At 40.4% G+C, this 27,621-nt stretch overlaps 1 protein-coding gene across 2 annotated transcripts in view; it reads right to left on the bottom strand.

Annotated features, from left to right (window-relative positions):
- Positions 1-27,621, bottom strand: part of LOC126281691 (lipase 3-like) — a 114,257-nt gene that overhangs the window by 48,291 nt on the left and 38,345 nt on the right. For both annotated transcript variants that reach the window (XM_049980858.1, XM_049980859.1), the window contains exons 2-3: positions 22,989-23,196; positions 1,239-1,428 (exon numbers count right to left, since the gene is read on the bottom strand). In XM_049980858.1, the coding sequence (XP_049836815.1) occupies positions 1,239-1,428; positions 22,989-23,153 (355 nt within the window). In that variant the 5' untranslated portion in view covers positions 23,154-23,196. The remainder of the gene's footprint in view (positions 1-1,238; positions 1,429-22,988; positions 23,197-27,621) is intronic.

The raw sequence follows: 27,621 nt of genomic DNA on the forward strand, positions 1-27,621 counted from the left end.
GCAGGCTGGACCAGCACCTCTGAAGGTCTCGCTGTGTGGTAGTATACCATGCAATGTGTGGTTTTTATGAGCAATAGAGAGGGCGGAAGTGATGTTTATGTTGATCTCTATTCCAATTTTCTCTACAGGTTCCGGAACTCTCGGAACCGAGGCGATGCAAAACATTTTTTGATATGTGTATACATGGTGAGTCACCTAACGTTACCGCTGGATATATTTCGTAAACCACATCAAATACTGACGAATCGTTTCCACAGACCGAACGTGAGGAGAGGGGGAATACAAACCATACAAAAATGCAATGAAGTACGTTTTTTAACACAAACCTACGTTTTTTAAATGGAACCCCGTTAGTTTTGTTAGCACATCTGAACATATAAACAAATACGTAATCAGTGCCGTTTGTTGCATTGTAAAATGTTAATTACATCCGGAGATATTGTAACCTAAAGTTGACGCTTGACTACCACTCCTCCGCTGTTCGATCGTGTGTATCGGAGAGCACCGAATTACGTAGGGCTCCAAAGTCAGTGAAAAAGACCAATAAAAAGGTATTAGCATGTGGACGTAATGTTCTGTTCCAATCTCTTCTGTACCTAAGGTCCATCACCGTTCCCTTTGGATCCCTACGTAATTCGGTGCTCTCCGATACACACGATCGAACAGCGGAGGAGTGGTACTCAAGCGTCAACTGTAGGTTACAACATCTACGGATGTAATTAACATTTTATAATGCAACAAACGGCACTTATTACGTATTTGTTTATATGTACAGATGTGATAACAAAACTAACGGGGTTCCATTTAAAATAACGTAGGTTTGTGTTAAAAAACATACTTGCGTGCATTTTTTATGGTTTTTATTAACCAATTACACTACCCCCTCTCCTCACGTTCGGTCTATGGAAACGATTCGTCAGTATTTGGTGTGGTTTACGAAATATACCCAGCGGTAATGTTAGGTGACTAACCCTGTATGCCAGGCTAGTCGAGTTGGACTGACAGATCAATCTGTTGTCGGATGCAGCATGCGTAATGGACTTGCGGAAAACCAAGCTGATGTGCTTTGACCACTGTGCTCCAGTACAGATGTACTCTTGTGTTTCCGTTAACGGTAGCGGCGCAGGTAGGGGAAGACCGGCAGGAAGGAGTGTTTGTTCGCCTCTACTCCAGACCCGGTCCTACCTGCCCTGTTACGGAAGCGCAGTGCTGAGAGAAGCGGCGCGTCACCTGCTCACCGAGCGCCTTGGCGGGCCCGTTGACGACCCAGTCGTCAGAGCTGGAGAGCAGCCCGTGCTGCACCAGCACCGGCGGCATGTCGACTGGTCGCTGGAGCGGCGGGATCCGGAAGAGGCGCAGCACGTAGCCGTCCTCCGTGACGGCGTAGTGCTCCTCCACCCGGTAGCCGTGCTGCTGCAGCATCTGCGCCTGCCACACCAGACAGCGAGGCAGCAGGTTACAACCGACAGCAGGCTAGTGATTTTGGACGCTCATAACTGGATCCAGCAGTTCCCCCTGTCCGTTAGTGAACAAAGAATAAGCTTACCCAGTGTCGTCCCAGGACTTTCTCGCAGGTAAAACTCAAATGGTTCTTTAATGGACGAAATGACAATCCTAGGAATAAATTACGATAGTTCAGATCCCTCGGTTCCGTCATAAATTTTCCGAAGGTGTAAGTAGGATATTTGGGTTTTTATGTTTGTAACGCCACGTAGCGCTCTGTATGAAAATCACTGACTGTACAGTGTGTTAACTGTAAGGCGGCAGAGTTGTGAGGGGAGTCAGGGAGAGGAGGAAGCAAGCATTGGCTGGTGAAGGGAGAGGAGCCTTTGGGGGGGGGGGGGGGGGGGGACAAGGCACCCCTACCAGTTGCAGTGCTGGCACTACAAATTGCGCGTCATGCTTACACGAAAGCAGGCGAAAGGCTTGGAAGTAAAATTCGCTTTAAATGTTGTTCGTAAACGAAACTGAAATCGTCATATTATATATACTATGCGCTCACAAACCATTCATCCGATTGCAAATAAAACTTTGGTGAGTTGTTCTCCAAACGCCCGAAAAGAGTAGTGGACAATGTTTCAACAGTTAGGTTACTGTATCATGCGTAGCGCAATTGACTAGGTAAAGGCTTATCATGCAGCTTACCCGGGTTCGATTCCCATCAAATTCTATTGTTTACTCACACTCTCATTTCTGCTTCTCTTATATAATATGACAGAATTTTCTCTCTTCTTCAATTTAGGTATAACGTGTAGCATATGTAAAAAAGTTTCTTCCACTTCTGCTCCATCTGTCATGGTGATGTTTCCCTCATACTGTCCCACCTAACATTGTAAACTAGAGGAAGAGATCAAACCAGAATACACAATGTGCCTGTGGCATCACAAGTGCATCACATACAGAAATATGAACTCAAAATCAATGCATCGAAGCTAAATATAAACTGTTGTGCCTGTCCTGCAATGTCTACCCCTCCCCCTCCCCCCCCCCCCAAAAAAAAGATGACAAATGGCCATGTAAAAGGGTTTGAGGAACAACAATGAGCAAAAAACCAAAAAGAAAAAATATCAAAACGAAGACCTATAAAATGACAGTAATATTAACCAACACTAGGAATATAATACGTTAATACAACAAAATGTTTTTTTTAAATCTATCGTTGTTAATATATTTAAATAAATATACATGCTTACAAAAAAAACTACTCGTGATGTTTCTTTTTCATTTTATTTCATTCCCCGCAATGTTAAACTATTAACTATAAAATTTAAATATACTTAAACAGGTCGTATAGTATAACGTAACTGTCAATCTCTATATATAAAAAAGCATGTGTATATGTCTGCCCTCCGTGCGTTCCCAAACCATTCATCCGATTGCGATGAAATTTTGGTGATTTGTTCCCCGTACGCCCACGAAAGTTCCTAGCCGAAAAAAGAGCAACAAACGTTACACACAATTTCAAACCTTTACGAAAATGTTTCTCGCTGGCACCCTCCACAAAATAATGAAAGAAAAAATGGTTGTCGCTTACTATATTTTCTCAGTACATACCGTAAATCTACCGCAGTAGGCATGACGTTTTAATGTATTATTTCGTTACTATTAACTCTAATCGCAACATATTTCGCATGCAGTATTCACATATATCAGTAAATGCGCCGGCAAATTTATGTCTCTTTACGACATATAATTCAGGAGATATGACGTAGTAAACATTGAGATGCGTGAAAAAGTGCCACTTCAGGCATGACGTTTTGTTCTATTATTTCTTCACTACTAACACTATTCGCAACATGTTTCGCAAACGTGTCAAAAAAAGTATATAAAACCAAGGGGGTTGTTGGCGACTCCCGAGATGGGCCAGCAACTGCCTCTTCACTCATTTTGATAATGTTTGGCACAACTGCACAATAAAAACACGCAGAACAGTACAGCGCAAAACAATAACGAAGCAGACGACAATGGCTACCTTGTACAACACAGTTGGCAGCAGTCGAAACCGCGTGCCTACCGAAGCATCCCGACGTTTACCGACTTCTACCGATGCAGGACTACGGAGAGGTCTGCCATCTAAAAGTTTACACACTGTACTGCGTGCAGTCTGTGGCTGGTTGGACTCATTGTTGGCATATTCTAACATTCGCTTGTAGTGTTGGGCAGTTGGATGTGAACAGCGCGTAGCGTTGGGCAGTTGGAGGTGAGCCGGCAGTGGTGGATGTGGAGAGAGAGATGCCAGAGTTTTGAGGGGTTACTCTAAGCAGACGATTTGGCCGTGTGGCCACAAGAAAAAGTAAATTTGTAAATATGATGGTCATATATATATATATATATATATATATATATATATATGATGACTTTTGAACACTATGAAGGTAAATACATTGTTTGTTCTAAAACAAAATCTTTCATTTGCTAACTATGCCTATCAGTAGTTAGTGCCTTCAGTAGTTAGAATCTTTTATTTAGCTGGCAGTATTGGAGCGCTCTGTATTGCAGTAATTCGAGTAACAAAGAGTTTTGTGAGGTAAGTGATTCATGAAAGGTATAGGTTATTGTTAGTCAGGGCCATTCTTTTGTAGGGATTATTGAAAGTCAGATTGCGTTGCGCTAAAAATATTGTGTCAGTTTAGTGATGATCAGAATAAGTAAAGAGAAAACTGTCTGTGTACGTTCAGTTTTACTCAGCTTTCTCTGTATCAATAATGTAGCAGTTTACCAGCACAGTAGTGCAGTCTGTGATTTTCATATAGAGCGCGAGGTGGAGTTACCAACATAAAAACCTAAACATCCTACTCACAAAGGTTTCCCCTGGATGTAAGGCGATTGCCAGAACTAGTGAGTTCCTCCCATTTATTCTCAATTGAGTGTCATCCATTTGCCCACCAGTTCGTCTGATAACTGGATGAATAGAAACCCGACCCTTTAATGGGCTGGATCTACAACAGTGTGCTCCAATCCTTCGAATGGAGAGCGTAAAGACTACTTAAAAAAATAAATTGTAACGGTGACGACAGCACCCAACACTCCGCTCCGTCCAGTAACACACACACCCTCATACAAATCAAATACACATTTTACACATACACATAATTTTAATTTTTGGCTGGAACAACGTTGTCATCGAAGAATGTTGTCTCAGAAATAAATGAATATAATTCCAATACCCCAGTTCCGACTACGATTTTCCGAAGTTTTGCCTTGTTTGTAAAGTGTGTGCTGTAACTGGTAAGCCCCTCCCATCTGTTTCCAAATGGGATCCCCCTTTTTCCCCTGCCTACCAACTTGTCTCATAATTGGCTGAATAGAAGCACGATTCTTCAATGAGCCGGATTTCGAACAGCTCACTCCAGTCCTATCAGTGGATAACGAAAATAATAAAAAGAAGAAGGAGATACAAAGTTTGTTTTAGATGTAGCAGAGAAAGTATGTATTAAATGGACGTTAGTATTTACATACGGAGCAGAGAGGGATTTCCTTGTTTAACGTTTGGGAGAGAGTGGATATGTGGAAGGAATACATATGAAGAGTGGAAATCTCGAACATTCTAAGTGCCACTTCTTCACAAAATGCATTTTCAATGCTATAGTATTCTCGGTACTCTACTGAATGCCCTTCACTTCCTCCGATTGCTGAATGTTGGAAAAATTTTTAAAACACTCATTGCTAGATGATTCATGGTTTTTATGCCAAGCAGTGTTTCCCTCTAGATTACCAAATGCCTTGTGCCAAGGTCTTTTTCTCCATTTAGTTGCTGCAGTTTTTATGGTAAGCAGAGTTCATTCCAGCTTTAGTTTGTATTCAATAAAAATATCCGCAATGTAAGGATAAAATTTGGCTTGCAAAACTAGTAAAAGCATTTGGAGAAGTAAACAGACAAAACAATGTATGTCTTATGTCTGTAAAATGTTAGGAAAAGCCATTTCCTGCTCAACAGCACAGGAGCTCTACAGTAAACTTTACAGCATCTGATTCTAAGACTGGAGCTGTGCAACAAACATAAATCAGTACTAAAAGACCTTTTTATTCAGTTTTGTCAATTCTTGTAAAAAATTAGTTAATTCTGGTAATGATTTTTTGTTATACATCTGCTATTTAGAACAGTACTGCTGTATTAATGTAATTGTATCGTTATAACCAAAAAGTGGAGTGTCTGTGTTAATCACATCTGCAACAATTTTTTTATTGGCGCTTGTAACAAGTTAGTTTATGCCGCTTAGAAAGTGCTTAATAAATTATTTATTTTCTAATTTGTCTATTTTTTTCCAGTGACGAGGTGAGTAACATAAGTCTGCAGTATCACAATATTTCTCAATGTTTTGGATACAAATAAGTAATGCAGAAAAAAGAGACATTGTCTTTTTCATTAGCCTGAAAAATTTGAGATTAAACACCTAAAACAGAGGACTCTCTAGTAACATTATAGGAGGAGAGGGAAAAGTCTATTTGGAAGACATGGGTGACCCAGAATTACAGTCATAGTTTGACGGAGTTTGAGAAGGAATAAAATAAGGCAGAAAGCCTAAGTAACTTTTCTTCGGAATTCCTACAATCAATGGGGGAAATGGCATTCTAGTACTATTGTGCGTACAATCCTTAATACTGGCAACATACCATAAAACTTTGGCATAAATATTGTCCATCCAATTCCAAAAATATAAAGCGCATATAAGTACGAAATCCTTCGTAAAATCATCTTAACAGCTCATGGATCTACGTTTCTAACAAGAAAAACATACAAAACAAGGCTCTCTTAGGCAAGGGTCTGTTTGGATACAGGAAACGTAATGGCACCAGAGAGGCAGTTCTGACGTTGCGTTTGGTAAACCACCATCAATTTTGTCGACCTAGAAAACACGTTGGGCAATCTACATTGCTTACGGTTGTTCGAAACTCTCAGAAAAGTAAGTATAATCTAAGGGGTAAGACTGGTAATATAAAAAACAGTACGAGTAGGAACAAAGATGGAACAATAAAAATGGAAGACCCAAGAACGAAGTACTCGGATTAAGAAGGGTATAAGACAAGAATGAAGTATTTCTCCTCTACCGTTCAACATATACATTGAGGACGCAATTACGTTAGTAATGGAAATGTTCAGAACTGGAATGGAAATTCATGCTTAAAGAATATCAAAGATAAGACTCGCTGATGACATTGTTATCCTGAGTGGAGAAGAGATGCAGGATGTGTTGAATGGAGTTCAGATTATGAATTCTGAGTGAACAGAAGGAAGATGATAGTAAAAGGAAATAGTAGAATTGGGATTGGTGATAAGTTGACGTCAAAATTGCGGACCACGAAGTGAAGTTCTACTATCCTGAAAGTAAAATAACATAAGAGGAACAAAGAAAGGTCACAGAAAGCTCAGGTAAAAAAGGCATTCATGGTCTAAACAAGTGTGCTAATGTCAAACACAGACCATAAATGGAAGAAGAAACTTCCGAGAATGTACGTTTGGAGCACAGCATTGTACAGACGTCACTCATGGACTGCGGGGTAACAGGGAACGAAGAGAATCGAAGCATTTGAGAAATGGTGCTATGGAAGAACTCTGAAAATTAGGTAGATTGGTAAGGTTCTCCACAGAATATACAATATAATATGTGGAAAACACATGAAGAAGAGACAGGTTGCTGGGACATATCTTATGATATCGTAGTACCGTAAAAGTCGGCAACTTTGAGACGCTGTCAGCACTTTTTGTAACATAACTCACATAAATATAGACCCGTAATTTACAGTATATAGAAGTGTATAAGCATTATCCTTTAATATTGACTCAAATAATGTTTTTCTGTGCAATGAGATTTTCAGAATATGGAATATTAATTGTCACATTGTTATTCCGTGCTCAGGACAGAATTGTGACATGAAGTCTAAGACAGGGAAGGTAGCGTTAAATTCAGCTATTACAACGATGGGCTGACCTTGTGTTACTTTATAACGAACAGTTTAACTTTATTAGAAATTTGCGATGTTTTATGAGTTTTATCTTTACACAAAATAACATTTGTCGCAAAGTTAGCCATAATTTTACTAGATACCTTAAAATCTTAAATATTACAGACCTATCCTCAATGGACTAAAACAAGAGTGCAAAAAGTAAACTGCCATATGCAAAGTTATACACTTATATAGACATCTGCTAATTGGAACCATATAAAAAAAAAGTCAGCTCACAACAGATTTAAAACAAAATACTTTAAGCGAGGTATTTAGTTCAAACTGTAAGGCATTTTCTTGTAAGTTCAGTGGTATCATAAGAAAGAAAGTTGTGATATATTCAATGCAATATTCTGAGCAAGTGCATGTTATATTTAAAGAGATATTATGCGAAATAACTTTGTCTTTTTGTATTAAACCGTTCACAAACATTCATAATTTCGTTAGCGAGAATTGTTTTCTACCATTTCAGCTGCCATATATGTTTATGCAGGTACTTGTGCTGTCAGAAAGTTACCCTCATAATGTATGGAAATAACTATTTTTGTTTTCCAATGGCTGCAATCGATGGTAACTTACCTTCCATTAGTCAGCTCTTCGCAGGGTAGTCAGCAGTAAAATGTTTCTAAGAAATCCACAAACACACTTTTCCACCTTACAACAAAATGGCCTTGTGACCATTGATCTGACTGAACTACAATTTTCTTGAGAAATGTGGGGCTCAACCTTATCTTCGGTAATGATAGAATGTGAAGAAATGAATTGAAATTTACCCAGGTCTACTGCTTACAAGGCAGACGTACTATCCATTACAGCACAGTAGCAGAATAGCTAGCGCGTCTTAATGGACTTCACTAGTCCATCGCTGTCCCCATCAGAAACTTCAGTTCACGCCTTCAGCCCAGTTTCCAATACCGGAGAGCCTCGGGAATGGTGACTTTAAGGAGGAGAAAATGGGCTGAAGGCGAGAACTGAAGTTAGTGTTGGGTGAGGGGCGTGGGGGGAGGGGGGGGGAGGGAGGGGGCTGTGTTAGCTTTACTGCTACGGTGGTATAATGGCTAGTATAGAAGCCCAGTAAGCAGGATATTCTGGTTCAAGTCCTGGCTGTCACACAGATTTCAATTCATTTCTTCAGCTTCTCTCATTTGTAACTTATTAAATAAAATAAATTTAGAATAAAAAACTTTTAATTCCTCGACCCCAATTTTCCTATCACAATTACAGTTTGATAAGTAGTCTCGATTGCTATCTACAACTGTCCTTAGATCTGTAAACAAACAGATAACGAGTAGCCGAAGAAAATTATGTGAAACCAAATAGCGTATAAAAACAGTGTATAGCAGCTGACCAAACCATATCATGGGAGCCAATTTCAATAGTAAAAGTAATTGTTTAACAACTCCATTTAACAGTGTAATACAAAATATGTTACCAATAATAAGATATCATATTATTCAAAATGTAAAAAAGCGTTGAATATGCATTGTATGGCGTCATTAGCTGTAGTCATGGAATGACATGCATTCGTAGTACCAAGACAATGATAATACGTAGTTTAAAAACATGACTGTGAGGAAGCCAGGTTGTAGGCCTCCCGAAAGAATTATAGACAAGAAACCTGAAGCTGCCTTCTATAGATAACTGGCGATATGCTGTACGTAAAAGACGGATCCTACGTGGGAGTCAAACGGTAACATCGAATATACTACGTTTGGACCGCCGTCTCCTCTTGGACAATGTCAGGTTTCACTAATTGTTTATAATAAACGTTCCAGTATTCAGTTGAAACTTCCGTGCTGAGAGGCCGTGGCCGATGTATAAAATTTCCACCTGACGTTTCGTCTCCATCTGCGGGAGACATCTTCTGAGGTCGTCCGCCTACTGCTTCGTGTTACATTACCAGTGTTAAAATGGACCGTTTACCAATTGCGGAAAAGTATGACATTGTGTTGGTGTATGGCTTAGGTGATCAAAGTGCCCAACGGGCTTGTGCTATGTATGCTGCGCGAAATCCTGGACGACATCATGCAAGTGTCCGAACCGTTCGCCGGATAGTTACGTTATTTAAGGAAGCAGGAAGTCTTCAGCCACATGTGAAACGTCAACCACGACCTGCAACAAATGATGATGCTCAAGTGGGTGTTTTAGCTGCTGTCGCGGCAAATCCGCACGTCAGTAGCAGACAAATTGCGCGAGAATCGGGAATCTCAAAAACGTCGGTGTTGAGAATGCTACATCAACATTGATTGCACCAGTACCATATTTCTATGCACCAGGAATTGGATGGCGACGACTTTGAACGTCGTGTACAGTTCTGCCACTGGGCACAAGAGAAATTACGGGACGATCACAGATTTAATGGACGCGTTCTATTTAGCGACGAAGCGTCATCTACCAACAGCGGTAACGTAAACCGGCATAATATGCACTATTGGGAAACGCAAAGTCCACGATGGCTGCGACAAGTGGAACCTTGCGGGTTAATGTATGGTGCGGCATTATGGGAGGAAGGATATTTGGCCCCCATTTTATTGATGGCAATCTAAATGCTGCAATGTATGCTGATTTCCTACGTAATGTTCTACCGATGTTACTACAAGATGTTTCACTGCATGACAGAATGGCGATGTACTTCCAACATGATGGATGTCCGGCACATAGCTCGCGTGCGGTTGAAACGGTATTGAATAGCATATTTCATGACAGGTGGATTGATCATCGAAGCACGACACCATGGGAGGCACGTTCACCGGATCTGACGTCCCCGGATTTATTTCTGTCGGGAAAGTTGAAGGATATTTGCTATCGTGATCCACCGATAACGCCTGACAACATGCGTCAGCGCATTGTCAATGCAAGTACGAACATTACGGAAGGCGAACTACTGAGAGGAATGGCGTTACACGTATTGCCAGATGCATTGATGTTGACGGGCATCATTTTGAGCATTTATTGTATTAATGTGGCATTTACAGGTAATCACGCTGTTAAGAGCATGCGTTCCCAGTAGTGACAAGTTCACAAAGATACATGTATCACATTGGAACAATCGAAATAAGATGTCAAACGTACCTACGTTCTGTATTTTAATTTAAAAAACCTACCTGTTACCAACTATTCATCTAAAATGGTGAGTCATATGTTTGTGACTGTTACAGCGCCATCTATCACAAAGCGAAAAAAGTGGTCCAACTAAAACATACATATTTCTTTACGTGCTACACGAATTTGTAAAAAAATGGGGGCTCCTATTTAAAAAAAAGCCCTTGTTATCCGTTTGACCTATGGCATCGCCGTCTAGCGGGCCAACCATAGCGCCATCTAGTTTCCCACTTCAAGCTAGACGAGTTTCGTTCGTTGTAGTTATTTCGTTTGATGCTTATTTTGTGAGATATTTGGACCGATCACGATCGATGGACCACCCTGTATATGCACACAGGTGTTTTTTTCCAAGATGATATAATGTTGTTATATTATTAGCTATACAAAGAAGTCATTTGTAAAAGTTAAACTGTGTATTTCCATTTAACAAGTTTACAGAGAATTTTCTTAGTGTAATGTTATTTCTAATTCTCTTACCTCAGCAAACACTTCTTTAGCCTTGTTTCACAAGCTTGCTTCTTTTTATAAGCTTATTTTCCAACACATAATTGATCTCTAAGATGAGAGCCAAGCAAAGGTAAACATGTCAGCTTTTAAATCTGTCGATTCTTAAATTAAACTGTAAAATTATCTATGTTGATAATTTTGAGAAAATTGCTTTAGGATATACAGATTTCATTAGAACGGTATTTACAATAACTACGACTAAATACACAATGGTGTAGCTCTACGCACAGGAATGGAATTTTATGTTATGTGGATGAAGGCATCAAGCTTATTCTTGCATGTATGGGTTGAAAAATTGTCTAAACGGGCGAATAATTGAACTGCGTTTGTTCATTCAGTAATGAATGTGAGGATACACACATCTGTTTGTTCGTATCATCATATCCAGTTTTAGTTTAGACATCCTTGCCTGTTGCAGTTTCAAGCAGAATGCAGCTGATGTTTCCACCTCTTCTTAGGACGCCAAAAATGCCTTTTCCCTTGTGGTGTATATTTGTGTATTAATTAGATATTCGTTCTTCTGACATCTCTTTCAATGTGTTCATGCCACTTCTTTCTGTACTTCTGTGTTTTCTGTGGTATGCTTTTCACATCCAGTTCATTCCTTATTTCGCCTTTTTTTATTCGCTCTATGAGTCTGTAACCAGCTAGAAGTCTTAAGAATCTCATCTCTGTGCCTCAGTCCTCCTACTTTGACTGGAGGTTAGAGGCCAAGTCTCTGATCCATACATTAGAACAGGCACTGTATTCACATCATAAAATTTTAGTACTGTCTGTTTTCTAACTTTGTCGGGGAGATAGCGATTTATAGTACCTACCAGCAACTGGAATTTTTGCAGTTTGTGTTCTTGATCATTGTGTGTAATATATTAAACGTCACTGAACATGATATTTAAAATCATTTACTTGTTTCAGTTGTTTATCATCAATTATTATTTTTGCCCCTGAGTGCTCCTTACAATGGAATGCAATTATTTTAGTTTTATCTTTAGATATTGTCACATTACAATCATTTGCTACCTTGTGTAAGGATCAAATTGCTCTCTGCAATTTATCTTGAGTCCACCAAAATTATTTAAACATCTGCATACAGGAGTGTATTCGTAACTTTCTTATTAAGCCTATAATGGTATACTACTTTGTTCTGACATGTCTTTATAAGGTCGTCTATGCATATACTAAATAATATGGGTGGTAAAGGACACCATCGTCTCATTCCTTGACAGGTGTTTCTCGAAAGCAGACTTTCTTTTCGTACTTTGATTTTCTTGTGTACGCACTTACTTTGAACTACACTTATTAGAGGCTGGGGCATAGCATTCTTTCCTAAAACTTCCCATAATTTAACTACGTTAACCTTACCAAACATCATCGTGTGGTCAATAATGGCAATATGTGTCATGTTATTGTATTCTTCGAGTTTTTCAATAAATTGATGGATGTATCACTGGCGGAATGTTACGTGATTCCACGTACTTACACGTTTGTGACTATTACAGCGCCATCTATCACAAAGCGAAAAAAGTGGTCGAACTAAAAAATTCACATTTCTTTACGTAATACACGAATATGTAATTAAAAATGGGGGCTCCTATTTTAAAAAAAAACGCAGTTGATATCCGTTTCACTTATGGCAGCGCCATCTAGCGGGTCAACCATTGCGCCATCTGGTTTCCCTCATCAAGCTAGACGAGTTTAGTTCTTTGTAGTTTTTTTGTTTGATACTTATTTCGTGAGATATTTCGCCCTGTAGTATTGTAACATTTTTACATTTGGACTTTGTTTAGAAATATGCTGTAGGACGATAACTTTGTGTATGTACATTTACGTCTATTAATACTGTGAATAAAATACCATATAACTACTATCGAAAACGGCAACTATTTTTTTGTTGTTGTCTTATTTTTATAAAATTTGCAGTCACAATGCGCCACTTTGTAATATACCTACGTATCAGCAGTAATCTAAATTCGAAAAATGGTGTAGAGCTATGAAGCACTCGAAAGTGGGTAGTCAGGGCTCTAAATGTACCATGAATTGAAATAAAAAATTACGATTTGTTACTGAAGGTGGTTTGTTATTTTACGGAAGAAATACATTCATTGGAGCACCACTGACAGCAGTGGATAAAGTTAAGAAATATTCACTTACCTTATAACCAATAAAGAGTCAACGGACGATTGGTGCTCCTCACTTCTTACAATGTTTTCTTTTTATATTCGTCTTGCTCTAAGCCACAGACTTCGTATTTTTTTAATTTTCATTGCTTCCGTACGGCGAATGGAACCAGTATTCTCAAGGCCGTTTTCCGGTAATAATGGCTGCTAATTACGAGCATTTCGACAAAGTTTTCTTTCTATGAATATTTATTTTATGCAAGATGTCTCCACCAAGTCCAAGAAATTGTACTGATTCTCGTATTTCATTTTAATCTTGTTTGTTTTTCCCGTATCTCTACCCTAGGGACAGACAATGAAATGTAGTAACAGCTGTTCAGAAAAAAGCTTTTTGTATGTGGTAACATGCTTCGGAACTTATGTCAGTGGGCAAGCAAAAGGACTGTACCCACCCGGCGGTGTTCTTTGTTCAAGCGCGTTCTTGCACTTCGCTGCTTAACTTCGACCTCTTTTCTTTTTTCTTGTAGTGCGCCGTCGACTCAGTGTCGACCAGAACTCAGAGTGCAGATCTATGTGCATGGGAGTCGCGTGACACACGCCAAACAGTACGATAGTTTCGCATGTGTTGCATCATCACGCCAAAAGGCTTATGCTATCTTGTTGAAAGATACCATCACAGAGACCTCGAAGACAGGGCACATCCACCAGCCTAAATACATTAGAAATGTAATGGCTACTGCCCAAATTACTGGCAAAGTGCACGTAATCAACTGAGCCAAAACAGTATAATCGCTTCCTTAAATTAGTTACATATTCCATAGATCATCTGAACGATTGTTTTATCAATATGATGTGGAACGAGTCAGTTTACAAGATATGTGAACATGATTAGTGCTAACATTAATGAACACGATCATTTTATTCCTGCTCATGCAACTACACTTAAAAACAACTTTCTTTTTGGCTACCTGTTCTTAAGGCACGTGTGTGCGTCCCACATATCATCAAGGAACTTGGAGACATCCTGCCTTGTAAAGCAGGATAGGCGGCAAGATGTGGCGGAGTGATGATACAGTACAATGCTACAGAAGTGATCAGCCATCATTCAGTCAGTATGGGAGTAGGGGACATCTGCTGTGGAGACTGATTTCAACCTGAAGCGCTGAATTGTGTGGTGCTGATTACTTGTCCTCTGTCGTCATATCTGCCACACCTTGCAGCCTGTCCTGCTTTACAGGGCAGGCTATCTCCATGATCCGTGATAGATGTGGACAGCAATGTGTGCCTGTGATGTTAAGAAATACTACACAATGTTCATTCGCACATCCATGCATGTCGAAGGTACAAATGCTGCAGCAACTACATCTGTAATGAAATACATGAAATGTATTCGCAGTTGCGAATAAGAACAACCATCAGCTGTATAATGAAACGACGACATGGAAAATTTGTTCCTGACCGGAACTCGAACCCAGATCTCCCTCTTTTACAAGAGTGGCTGCCTGTTCCTTCCCCTAGAGGAATTACATGATGTACACGAGTGCAGGTTGTGGCGCATAAACGACGACATGTGGAAGTTTTGGTCTGGCCGTGAGTCCTGCACGGATAGCAAGAAAGCGATTAAGGCGCTTGCTGGCGTAAAGTGGGAAATCCGGTTTCGACTCCTGGTATGGCACAAATTTTCATTGTCGTCATTCCATTACGCAGTTTATGGTATCTGTATTAGCAGTTGCGAATTCATTTCTTGAAAGTTCATGCTGGCGGGTTTCCCTATTCGCTGCTCGTATCGTATCTAGAATGATTCCCCGTTCGTCTCTGGTTTTCTTATATACTTTGTTTACCAAGTCAGGTACCTGCTTCGCCAGAAGGAGGCGTTCCATTTCGCGTTGAGTAACGGTTGTAGAGTTTTGACCCGTTAGTGTAGCTGATCATGCTGCGTGGCACACCATACATTAACGACAGGTGAAAGGCTCTTATGACGGTGGCGAATAAAATCCTAGAAATTTTTTTCTTCCCTAGAGCTTCCACACTTGGATACATCCATCGTGGTGCTTTGCGAAGAACATAGCCTCGTCTAAATAAGTTAAGTAGTTCCATTCGAAAGCTCACTGTTGTTACTGGGCCTCACTGTATATGTGATGGTGATGTTTGGTTTGTGGGGCGTTCAATTGCGCAGTCATCAGCGCCCGTATAAATTCCCAATTTTTACACAGTCCAATTTTTTACGTAGTCCAGTCTAGTCATTGTCAAGAATGATGATGACGAGATGATGAGAATAACACAAACACCTAGTCCCCGAGCAGACAAAATCCCCAACCCGGCTGGAATCGAACCCGGAACTCCGATATCCAGAGGCAGCAACGCTAGCCACTAGACCACGAACTGCTGACCACTGTACATGTGCCGCTCTCTACTGTCACGTCAAGGGTAATCGAAAAAGTGTTCGTCGGGTTGGTAATCCATGGAGTTCCCAACATCTGGATCAACAATTTCTGTTGCACTGTACGTACGGATATCTCTCTTCTTGGAAACAAGCCCATTTCCTGGCTCAAGTAAGGTTCGTTACGTGGCAGATTCTGCACAGCCAAGCGAACAATGTGTCTGTCCTTTGGGGCGCTAGTCATGCTGTGCTGCTAAGAAAAATTGGAAATTTGTGGTAAGGACTATGGGACCAAACTGCTAAGGTCATCGGTGCCTAGGCTTACGCACTACTTAAACTAACGTAATCTAAGGACTACATACACACCCATGCCTGAGGGAGGACTCGAACCTCAGACAGAAGGAGCCGCGCGAATAGTGACAGGACGCCCAAGACCGTTCGGCTACCCCGCGCGGCTGCTGCTAAGAACCTGCATGGCGTTGATTGTGGCTTTCCTGAACCAACCCATACTCGCATGACAGTCATTAAATACCGACCAACCAGCATGTTTCGATAGGCTGTCGAATTCCAAAACGCGCCAATAGACGTTATTACAATTAATTAAATGTTCCGGGCTATTATGCCGTGGTCGAATGGATTTCACCTTGAAACCCGACTTTTCGCCTCCATTTGTGGAGGACATTTTCAAGAGAGATGGTAGCTTTTTTTTTAATGTTCGACTCACACATTGACTAGCGAGCCATTTCCGGCCGTAAAAGTTTTCATTTTACAAGCACACGTAATACCTTCTAACACAAAACCTAGCACGGACGTCTCCTAAACAAACAATATTCATACTCTAGTTGTGAAAGAGAAAGACATTGTCTAATCTTTCCTAATATACCGAAAATGGATGGCGTGGCACAGAGCTACAATGTGCAGTAGTGCTGAAGTGCTAATCATACACATATCGGGTACCTAGTACTCTACATGCCTATTTGACATCTGTTACATGTCTCGCTCGTGTTACAATTTTTAATGCCATCAGTGTATCTATGAAACATTCATAGTACCCGAAAAGTAATGAATCAATACCTCGAACTATAGTACAAAAACACGCGCGTATAACCTATAATATGTCATGAAAAATTAAAAGTTTGTGTTCTTGTGTAATGAAGAGAATTAAACGGAAAAATGGAGCCGCACGAAAGAATTACATTCACCCATTACTAATACATGTTTCAATCATGTTGTAATTAACTGATGGCGACTGAGTTTTGTAAATTTTGTATCAAGTGGTTTATTAAGAGCAGTATATTCATTCCGCACGTTTGCAGAGTATAATTCACGAGTGAAAATGCATTAGGTTACCACAAATGGTGAGAATATGTAGGATAGCACTGGCAGTTTCGAGTAGAATGAGTAGTCCATAACCGTTAAATTATATCTTAAGGCCGGAAGCAGCATGTCAACCTGTTATTAGGTACACACATTTGATACGAGGTTTGACTTATATTGTAACATATCTCTCTTCATAATTCTAATTAAATAGAGAAAAGGAGAAGTTTTTATAAAATGATATGATGTTACTATTCAGAAAAGATATGTCCCAGCTTGCCTCGACATGCTTTTGTTTCTACACACATTTGCCTCATTTCACTTCTCCTCGAGCAAACTAGTCACTGACTGGATCCTACAGTTCTAACCAAGGTTTTTGCGAGTTTTCTTTGGTTATGAAGCAAATGCTAGACTTGACGCCCCCTCCCATTGATTTATAAAATGAAAAGTTGTGGAATAGTTGCTATTACTAAAAAGAAGGTCCATATCCAAATGACTTCATGTGACAGGGGACGATACAGCAGCCAGTACTCACCATGTAGTCCTCTGGACGTCTACTACAACTCTATAAATTTTTAGCATCAGGTAGACAGAGTAGAGAACTGCAAATCGCAGTGATGGTAGTCCCTTGTGGTGGCCATAGTAGAAGTAGGATAAGAAAATTGATTGAATCAGTGCACTTGATGGCGGTTTAGTAGAAGACTGAAATATCCAGTCTAGTTTTTAAGTATATAATCTCCCATGTATAAATCAGCAGTGACTGCTTTCATCAAAAGGAGGAGACCCATAAATACGACAGCAAAGGAAAAAACGAGTACACAATGGGAACAGCTGCTGACAGAATCTAGTAAGGAAAGAATCATCATGTGTGACAATCTCGAAGTGTGTGTTTGACATGGGCTCATGCGTTTCAATGGCCAGTAAAATATTGTATTCTGGTTTGCTGTTTCATTTCACTCTGTGATATGGATTTCACCAATTTGGGTTGTGATGTCATGATGGTATAAAGGGGTTGTGGTTGTGATGTTATGGAAAAAGTTCTGACTTGCGCACATGATATCACAAATCTGACAAAGCGTTTCGCTTGTTGGAACAAGTCTTGACTTGCAGGCTTTGATATGTCGCAGTTTGCTGACCAATTGATTTTGCTTGCCAGAACAAGTGTCAAATTGCTTAGTCAGTTATATGTGAGTCAGTGTACTACAATTTTGTATAAAATGGTGATATATGAGGCAATTTTGCTGTAACACATCTATGCAATCTTTTACAATTTCATCTGATAATGGCGATGTATAGAGTAATTTGCTACATTTTGCTGTAACATGTATGGGAGCCATTTTTTACAACTTTTTTTGTATATATCGACGTATAGGGTACTTCGTTACAACTTTTGTTGTAATGTAGAGATGCATGGGGCAATTTGTTCCAATATTGCTATAACATTATGATGTATGGGGCATTTTGTTAAAATTTCGTTTGAGGTATGGCGAAAGATGTGAGATCATAAGTAGACCTTCTGACATCTGGCCATGTGCATTGACACAAATCCGAGCACATCATATTTCACTGAGTTTGATGAGGTGGACAATCACTACGTCAATTGAGAAACAATCGTCACCTACAAACTGACCGTTATTGCTCCTGAATACTATCAGCCATATGTTCAAGATAAATTAAAGTCACCCATTGCACACACACACACACACACACACACACACACACACACACACACACACACACACACACACATTGTAAGCATCTTGTATTTTTATACTGTTTTAAAAACCAAAAGTTGACACCCCCACAAAGCTGACACCTCCACACGAGCTGAAACAGCCAACAGCTGACATCTTCACAGCTGACACCCCAACAGCATACACCCACTGTAAATAAATACTGTCTTGCTACCTCAGATACATTATATGACATCCATTGAGAGATTATGGTACATATACTATCTCCAAGTGTTTGACAGTCATCCTTTAAATTGGCCATCACATAATACAAATGGGGAAGGGGGAGGGGGGACCTGCCACCTGACCATAATTACCCAATTGCATTCAGGGAAATATCAGTCACCACCTTGGTAACTAACCACAATCGCTCCCCCTACCCAGTGTCATTTGGGGTAATAGTAGTCACATCATCATCACCTATCATTGTCTCAAATGCTTCATTTGTAATGGTACGCAATGCATGTCCACCAATCTGGTCTAGGTTTCGCATCTTTGATTAGAAATCAAAGCATTTTTGGTCCCAGGTTCGAACCCTGCCATTGCTTAAATTCTGAATAAAAATCTTCAGCAATGGCGGCTGAAGATTTCTGACATAAGATGATACCCTCATTCTGCCGATGGCCTTGTCAAAGAGGGTGGAGAATCAAGCAGAGGTTCAGGGCACTCTCTTGCCTTCCGTGGGAGAGGGGGGCTGGAAAATTGATCCTACAAGGCGAAAGAATCAGCAGTGATCAACAGCAAAAAGGTGTAGGAGGCAATGGAAGCCACTGTGTTAAAGACACATAATGTGTATACACAGAACCTGTGGCTTGTAATTTATCAGGCGTCATGATGATCTCACCAATGGCAAATGGACTAGTCCCCACATTCGAATCTCCTGGGGCAGGCATCCAAGGAGGATGTGACAATGAGTAACAGACTGAAAAAGCTGAGAATGTATTCGTGGAGCACAACATTGTATGGAAATGAGACATGGACTTTGGAAAACCTTGAACAAAAGAGAACAGAGGCATATGAGATGTTGTGCAACAGAATGATGTTGAGAAGTAGGTGGACTGGTAAGGTTGGAATCAGTAGGTTCTCTGCAGTGTCGGCGAGAAAAGGGATGAATGGAAAACATTGACTGGAAGAAGGATGAGTGTGATAGAATGTCAGATAAGACATCAGGGAATTACTTCCATGGTATTAGAGGGAGCTGTAGAGGGCAAAAACTGTAATGGAAGACAGAGATTGAGATACACCCAGCAAATAATTGAGGACGTAGGTTGCAACTGCTGTTCTGAGTTACTCAGTAGACTGATGACTCAAAAAAGAAAAACAAAAATCTAACATTCTGACTAGTTCTCAGTAGTTCTGATTAGTTATAATTAATTCTAATTAATTCTTACTTGTTCCAACAATCACCATCATCAGAGTAATGGTAATCATCCTGTCAACTGACCATCATAGCCTCAGTTGGTTACAATTTCGTATAATAATGTTGATGTAAGAAGGGCTATTTTGTTACAATTATTCTGTGATCAGGTTTATCAGGTATCTACAGATTTTAGCCGGATTTTGACAAATTATCTGACCACTGTTGGCATAGTGTTTGTTGAAGCATGGTGATGCACGGAGCAATGTGCTATAATTTTGCTGTAAAATGACGATATATGGAGTGAAGTATTACGTAGTCTTCACTGTGCTATAGCAGAAGGTGATAAAGGTTTTGTATGGCAACGTAAATTTTTAATAGCCTATCGTGGGAGTCCCTATTATGTTTGGGTGCTTTTGGAAAGTTGTTGGAAAGCATAGGAAACTCCCTTTTTCCTACACAAAAGTGTCCAACTTCTGATCCTTGGAGTGCGACATTATGATTTACCGTTATCAATAGAAGGTGACAACATTTTTTACCTCAAGACAAAATTAATACCCCGCTATGGGGTCAGCATAATGTTTGGCTGACTTTGACATCGGCTTTAGCTGAACTAAAGAGAGTTTGTGATAAATTTAGATGAGACCATAACATTGTTTAGTTTGACACAAATATAGAACTGATCTCATCGACGAGTGAACTTTGCACAATGTTATACAACGAATTTTATGTGTTTTGCTAAATTTAATGAATGGTACATAAATTAAAGTCAACTCATTGACTAACCTATAAGTTGTATTTGTAGTGCCACTACGTGAGTCTTAAATATATTTATAAGAATTACAGATAAATTAGGTGTGGAAATATTTAATATGATGGTTCATTGTGCAATGGAAAGTGTGGTACGGTTATCGAAAAGTCATCAACAAGAGCAGCCTACCCTGTAAGTTTTATCAGTAATGTCAATATGGAAATGATTTCTATTTTTCTTTAATGCTCCTGACCAATGAAACTACGACAGTAGTGCCACATGCATTTTGTCCTTGAAATCTTACATTTTTTGAGGAATAATATAATTTTATTTTGGTGCGAAGTTCTGAGTGTCGTTCACGATTGCGTATTATAATACACAACCTGCATGCGTTCTGATAATCTTTAATTGTTTGATAACTAATTTTATTCTGGTGGCAACGTTGTATTTTCAAGATATCGAACTTTCATCTCTCTGTGTAGAACCTTGTCCCTCTTTAGCTTATGGCCGTATTTACATTCATATTCCATGCATTATTATGTATTTAATTTGAAGGTCCACTCTCCTTTTGCACAAAGTTACAAATTAAACTTCAACTGGTTGTAACAATTAATACATAGACATTGAAATGTTACACTTAATTTGAGCGTCTAAAGTCTCGTCTTAGGCATGAATTTTGACGCATCGTTGGACGTGGGAATACTACTGACAAACACTGCACTGAAATAAAAATGAAGTTTGCATATTTATGCAGAAATATGAGATGTTGAATTAACACTGTGACACTTGACAAGCACGTTTGTTTCGTGGAAAAATTTGTATGTGAAAATATTAAGTGGTGTGATTGGGTGATTCGTTTTAATGGTCGCTACCATTTCAAGCAATGTGGTGTAGCTTCTTGGATTGTGAATAACGTCATACATAAGGGAGGTGTCGCCTGTAGGTAGGGCACTGACCTACTTACATGATGTCGAAAATGTAAACAAAGGGATCAGAGTCGGCAGAGCCTTACTACTATCTCCATTCCTCACATTTCCATATATGTCAGTTAAATATTCGTAAACAGCGATAGGGAGGACTTTTTTCCTTTCAGGAACCGTATTACACTATAAGCCTCACACTTGGAGAAATCGTTAATTTTGTCACAAATTTTAAAATAACTCAAATGGACTGTAAACAGCACTTCATGGAAATATAAAGTGCTTCAAAAATAGTATGTCTGATATTGCCTACTGAGGAATTAAATTTGCCAGATTTTTTTCTGTTATCACAGATACCATCATAGTGTGTACTCTGCAAGAAATGTACCACAACTGCATCTAGAACATTCATCAGAATTACACAAAACATTGTGTTGAGAAACTTTCCTCACGCAGTTTTCATGGCGTGCAGAAAGTCTTCTTATTATGTGTATAGGGCGCTTGTTTTAAATTGAGGTAACTAAATATCTCAAAAACGACGTATCGTACCAAAAAATAATTGTACGTGAAAAGATAATATTAGTAAAGGCGACATATGACTGTGCCACAATGGGCCACCTCCTAACAACCCCTCCAGCGTGACCTGTATTTTCCGGTTCATTGCATTGCATGGAAATCAGTTACCCTGATTACGGGGTTCGAGAGCCGCCACCGAAATCAAGCATTCCAATGGTTTGAGGGCTCACCAGAATCAACCCTGTAGAGAACAGAAAACTATGTCGCCATATACGTAGCTTATTTACCAGAAATGTCAATGTCTAGTCACATTGTCTTGTCTTGTACAATCACAACTGCAACACTCAAATAACGTCTGAACATCAATATAAATCGTTAGAACACAGAGTTTTACATTTACATCGTAAATGAAATGTAGAACCAAATGCGTCGATTCTTAATTGCAAAAACAGGCACACTTGACATCTGTTGATTACAGCGCTATCTACTAGGAATGATAAACAATAGTTTGGTAAGTAATGCGGGTCTTTTGACATAGGATCCGAATATCTAAAAAAAATAGGAGGGGGGTTTCCCATTTGAAAATACAAAGTTGATCCCAACGGCTCAGGACGGGTGGTTAAGAAGTGGTCAGTTGCACCACAGACAATATCCCCTTTACTAATATTAATTTCTCACCTAGAAAAGGAGACTAAGAAATAAATGGTATGAATATTAGCTATTTGTAGACCATACAGTGGTTGAGCTTAATTACTATTACTATATGGGACTTCTATGAAGATCATCTGTTGTAAAGAAGAGAATGTTCCAACGGCGCCATTTGGCCTGGCGCCGGAACTCACAGTGTCCAGGCGCTCTGGTTCCTTGGCCGGCTGGTGGTTCTTCTCCACCGCCTGCGGATGTTTCTTCTCCGCTGTCTGCGGGTGCTTCTTCCCCACTGTGTTCACAATCGATGTCAGTGACAACAGTCCCATCAATGAGACCGCCTCGAACAATTGCCACCTCATGCCACAATCTGTCGGATGGTCTTCCTGTGGCGTACTGCCGATCCTGAAAGGTTCGAAAAACAGGTTTAGGTCACAGGGAGCTAGTTCTAATTAACTGCAATTGAACTGCCGTTTTCCACAACGTGAGTCCATTGTCCTATACTGCGCTACCGCCCTCGGTGGCAACAACACAGGATTCACTGAGCGCGTCCACAGTCGCTGCTTCAGAGCAGACATTGTGACCTGTTTACATCGATAACGATGCAGTACGCCGAAATTTTGAAATAAGTCCTTCGCGTTCCCTATGCGCAGCATGTCAAGTGTTTATTGCGTATAGTCTTGGGTGCAAAGACGCCCATACTCAGGGGCAAAGGGGCGCCGCAACTTATCTCACAAGGAAAGAAAAAAAATAGTGTTGTCATGTGTTTTTATTTCGAGAAAATTATTTAAATGTTAGTATTTCAGAGGTTTTTAACAGGGTCGGAAGCGGAACTTTCTTTTATGGGTACTCACAAGTCGCCATTCGTTTTCCAAAATATTAAAATACCCTGTACCCACAGATTTAAGGGTCAGGAAGTCGTTTCTGAAAGTATTTGTATGGAGTGTAGCCATGTATGGAAGTGAAACATAGACGATAAATAGTTTTGACAAGAAGAGAATAGAAGCTTTCGAAACGTGGTGCTACAGAAGAATGTTGAAGATTAGGTGGGTAGATCACGTAACTAATGAGGAGGTATTGAATAGGATTGGGGAGAAGAGAAGTTTGTGGCACAACTTGACTAGAAGGAGGGATCGGTTGGTAGGATATGTCCTGAGGCATCAAGGGATCACCAATTTAGCATTGGAGGGCAGCGTGGAGGGTAAAAATCGTAGAGGGAGACCAAGAGATGAATACACTAAGCAGATTCAGAAGGATGTAGGCTGCAGTAGGTACTGGGAGATGAAGGACCTTGCACAGGATAGATTAGCACGGAGAGCTGCATCAAACCAATCTCAAGACTGAAGACCACAACAACAACAACACGGGTTCAGCTCCCCCGACTCCCAGCCCCGCTCCCGCCCCTGCCTCCGCCCCTACAATGAATCTATCGTATGGGCGCCCTCGCTTGTGTGTGTCTGTTTTCATGAATTTTTATAGAAATTGGAAGGGAAGGAGGCTGGAACTCGGTAGGAGCGTGCACCGTAATCTCTGATGACACCAATGGTTCAGCGTCTCTGCCCGATGGACAGACCAACATCTAGGTGATGTAATAACATAATACAACCTTATGTTTTTCCTCCTTAGCTGCTTGTTGCACCAGATAGTTTGAAACTGACTGCTGCGGCGAACTAAAACACACGTAAGAAGTATTGATATCTGTTTTTACTCTTCATAACATTCTCACAGCTACGTAAACATTGTACTAAAGTAGAAGAATCTCATCAGGAGGATATTTCAAACACTTTCGAACCATATTGTGACATTAGTTACATGTTGCATGGTCCACTTGTCCAAAAAAAAATTTTGCAAATTGTTCTGAAAGGAAGAATATGGTATTTCTTTATAAAATAGTTTTCAGTTTATAGATTTATATGTGATAACACATGGTATTATTCTACATCTACATCTACATTCATACTCCGCAAGCCACCCAACGGTCTGTGGCGGAGGGCACTTTACGTGCCACTATCATTATCTCCCTTTTCTGTTCCAGTCGCATATGGTTCGCGGGAAGAACGACTGTCTGAAAGCCTTCGTGCGCGCTCGAATCTCTCTAATTTTACATTCGTGATCTCCACGGGAGGTATAAGTAGGGGGAAGCAGTATATTCGATACCTCATCCAGAAACGCAACCTCTCGAAACCTGGCGAGCAAGTTACACCGCGATGCAGAGCGCCGCTCTTGCAGAGTCTGCCACTTAAGTAGGCTAAACATCTCCGTAACGCTATCACGGTTACCAAATAACCCTGTGACGAAACGCGCCGCTCTTCTTTGGATCTTCTCTATCTCCTCTCTCAACCCGATCTGGTACGGATCCCACACTGATGAGCAATACTCAAGTATAGGTCGAACGAGTGTTTTGTAAGCCACCTCCTTTGTTGATGGACTACATTTTCTAAGCACTCTCCCAATGAATCTCAACCTGGTACCCGCCTTACCAACAATTAATTTTATATGATCATTCCATTTCAAATCGTTCCGCACGCATACTCCCAGATATTTAAGAGAAGTAACTGCTACCAGTGTTTGTTCCGCTATCATATAATCATACCATAAAGGATCCTTCTTTCTATGTATTCGCAATACATTACATTTGTCTGTGTTAAGGGTCATTTGCCTCTCCCTATTTTCTAATGCTGCAACTTCTCTGTATACTACAGCATCATCCGCGAAAAGCCGCATGGAACTTCCGACACTATCTACTAGGTCATTTATATATATTGTGAAAAGCAATGGTCCCATAACACTCCGATGTGGCACGCCAGAGGTTACTTTAACGTCTCTAGACGTCTCTCCATTGATAACAACATGCTGTGTTCTGTTTGCTAAAAACTCTTCAATACAGCCACACAGCTGGTCTGATATTCCGTAGGCTCTTACTTTGTTTATCAGGCGACAGTGCGGAACTGTATCGAACGCCTTCCGGAAGTCTAGGAAAATAGCATCTACCTGGGAGCCTGTATCTAATAATTTCTGGGTCTCATGAACAAATAAAGCGAGTTGTGTCTCACACGATCGCTCTTTTCCGGAATCCATATTGGTTCCTACTGAGTAGATTCTGGGTTTCCAAAAACGACATGATACTCGAGCAAAAAACATTTTCTAAAATTCTACAACAGATCGACGTCAGAAATATAGGTCTATAGTTTTGCGCATCTGCTCGACGACGCTTTTTGAAGTCTGGGACTACCTGTGCTCTTTTCCAATCATTTGGAACCTTCCGTTCCTCTAGAGACTTGCGGTACATGGCTGTTAGAAGAGGGGCAAGTTCTTTTGCGTACTCTGTGTAGAATCGCATTGGTGTCCCGTCAGGTCCGGTGGACTTTCCTCTGTTGAGTGATTCCAGTTGCTTTTCTATTCCTTGGACACTTATTTCGATGTCAGCCATTTTTTCGTTTGTGCGAAGATTTAGAGAAGGAACTGCAGTGCGGTCTTCCTCTGCGAAACAACTTTGGAAAAAGGTGTTTAGTATTTCAGCTTTACGCGTGTCATCCTCTCTTTCAAAGCCATCATCATCCCGGAGTGTCTGGATATGCTGTTTCGAGCCACTTACTGATTTAACGTAAGAACAGAACTTCCTAGGATTTTCTGTCAAGTCGGTACATAAAATTTTACTTTCGAATTCACTGAACGCTTCACGCATAGCTCTCCTTACGCTAACTTTGACATCGTTTAGGTTCTGTTTGTCTGGGAGGTTTTGGCTGCGTTTAAACTTGGAGTGAAGCTCTCTTTGCTTCCGCAGTAGTTTCCTAACTTTGTTGTTGAACCACTGTGGGTTTTTCCCGTCCCTCACATTTTTACTCGGCACGTACCTGTCTAAAACGCATTTTACAATTACCTTAAACTTTCACGATAAACACTCAACATTGTCAGTGTCGGAACAGAAATTTTCGTTTTGGTCTGTTAGGTAGTCTGAAATCTGACTTCTATTACTCTTGCTAAACAGATAAACCTTCCTCCCTTTTCTTATATTCCTATTAACTTCCATATTCAGGGATGCTGCAACGGCCTTATGATCACTCATCCCCTGTTCTGCACTTACAGAGTCGAGAAGTTCGGGTCTGTTTGTTATGAGTAGGTCCAAGATGTTATCTCCACGAGTCGGTTCTCTGTTTAATTGCTCGAGGTAATTTTCGGATAGTACACTCAGTATAACGTCACTCGATACACTGTCCCTAGCACCCGTCCTAAACATCTGAGTATCCCAGTCTATATCTGGTAAATTGAAATCTCCACCTAAGACTATAATATGCTGAGAAAATTTATGTCAAATGTTTTCCAAATTTTCTCGCAGCTGTTCTGCCACTAATGCTGCTGAGTCGGGACGTCGGTAAAAGGAGCCAATTATTAACCTAGCTCGGTTGTTGAGTGTAACCTCCACCCATAATATTTCGCAGGAACTATCCACTTCTACTTCACTACAGGATAATCTACTACTAACAGCGACAAACACGCCACCAGCGGTTGCATGCAATCTATCATTTCTAAACACCGTCTGTGCCTTTGTAAAAATTGCGGCTGAATGTATCTCTGTCTTCAGCCAGCTTTCAGCTTCGGTGCTTTCCATCAGCGCTTGAAGTTCCGGTACTTTACCAATGCAGCTTCGACAGTTTACAATTACAATACCGATTGCTGCTTGGTCCCCGCATGTCCTGACTTTGCCCCGCACCCTTTGAAGCTGTTGCCCTTTCTGTACTTGCCCGAGTCCATCTAACCTAAAAAACCGCCCAGTCCACGCCACACAGCCCCTGCTACCCGTGTAGCCGTTTGCTGCGTGTAGTGGACTCC

Source organism: Schistocerca gregaria, chromosome 7, assembly GCF_023897955.1.
Source record: "Schistocerca gregaria isolate iqSchGreg1 chromosome 7, iqSchGreg1.2, whole genome shotgun sequence".
Classification (NCBI taxonomy): domain Eukaryota; kingdom Metazoa; phylum Arthropoda; class Insecta; order Orthoptera; family Acrididae; genus Schistocerca; species Schistocerca gregaria.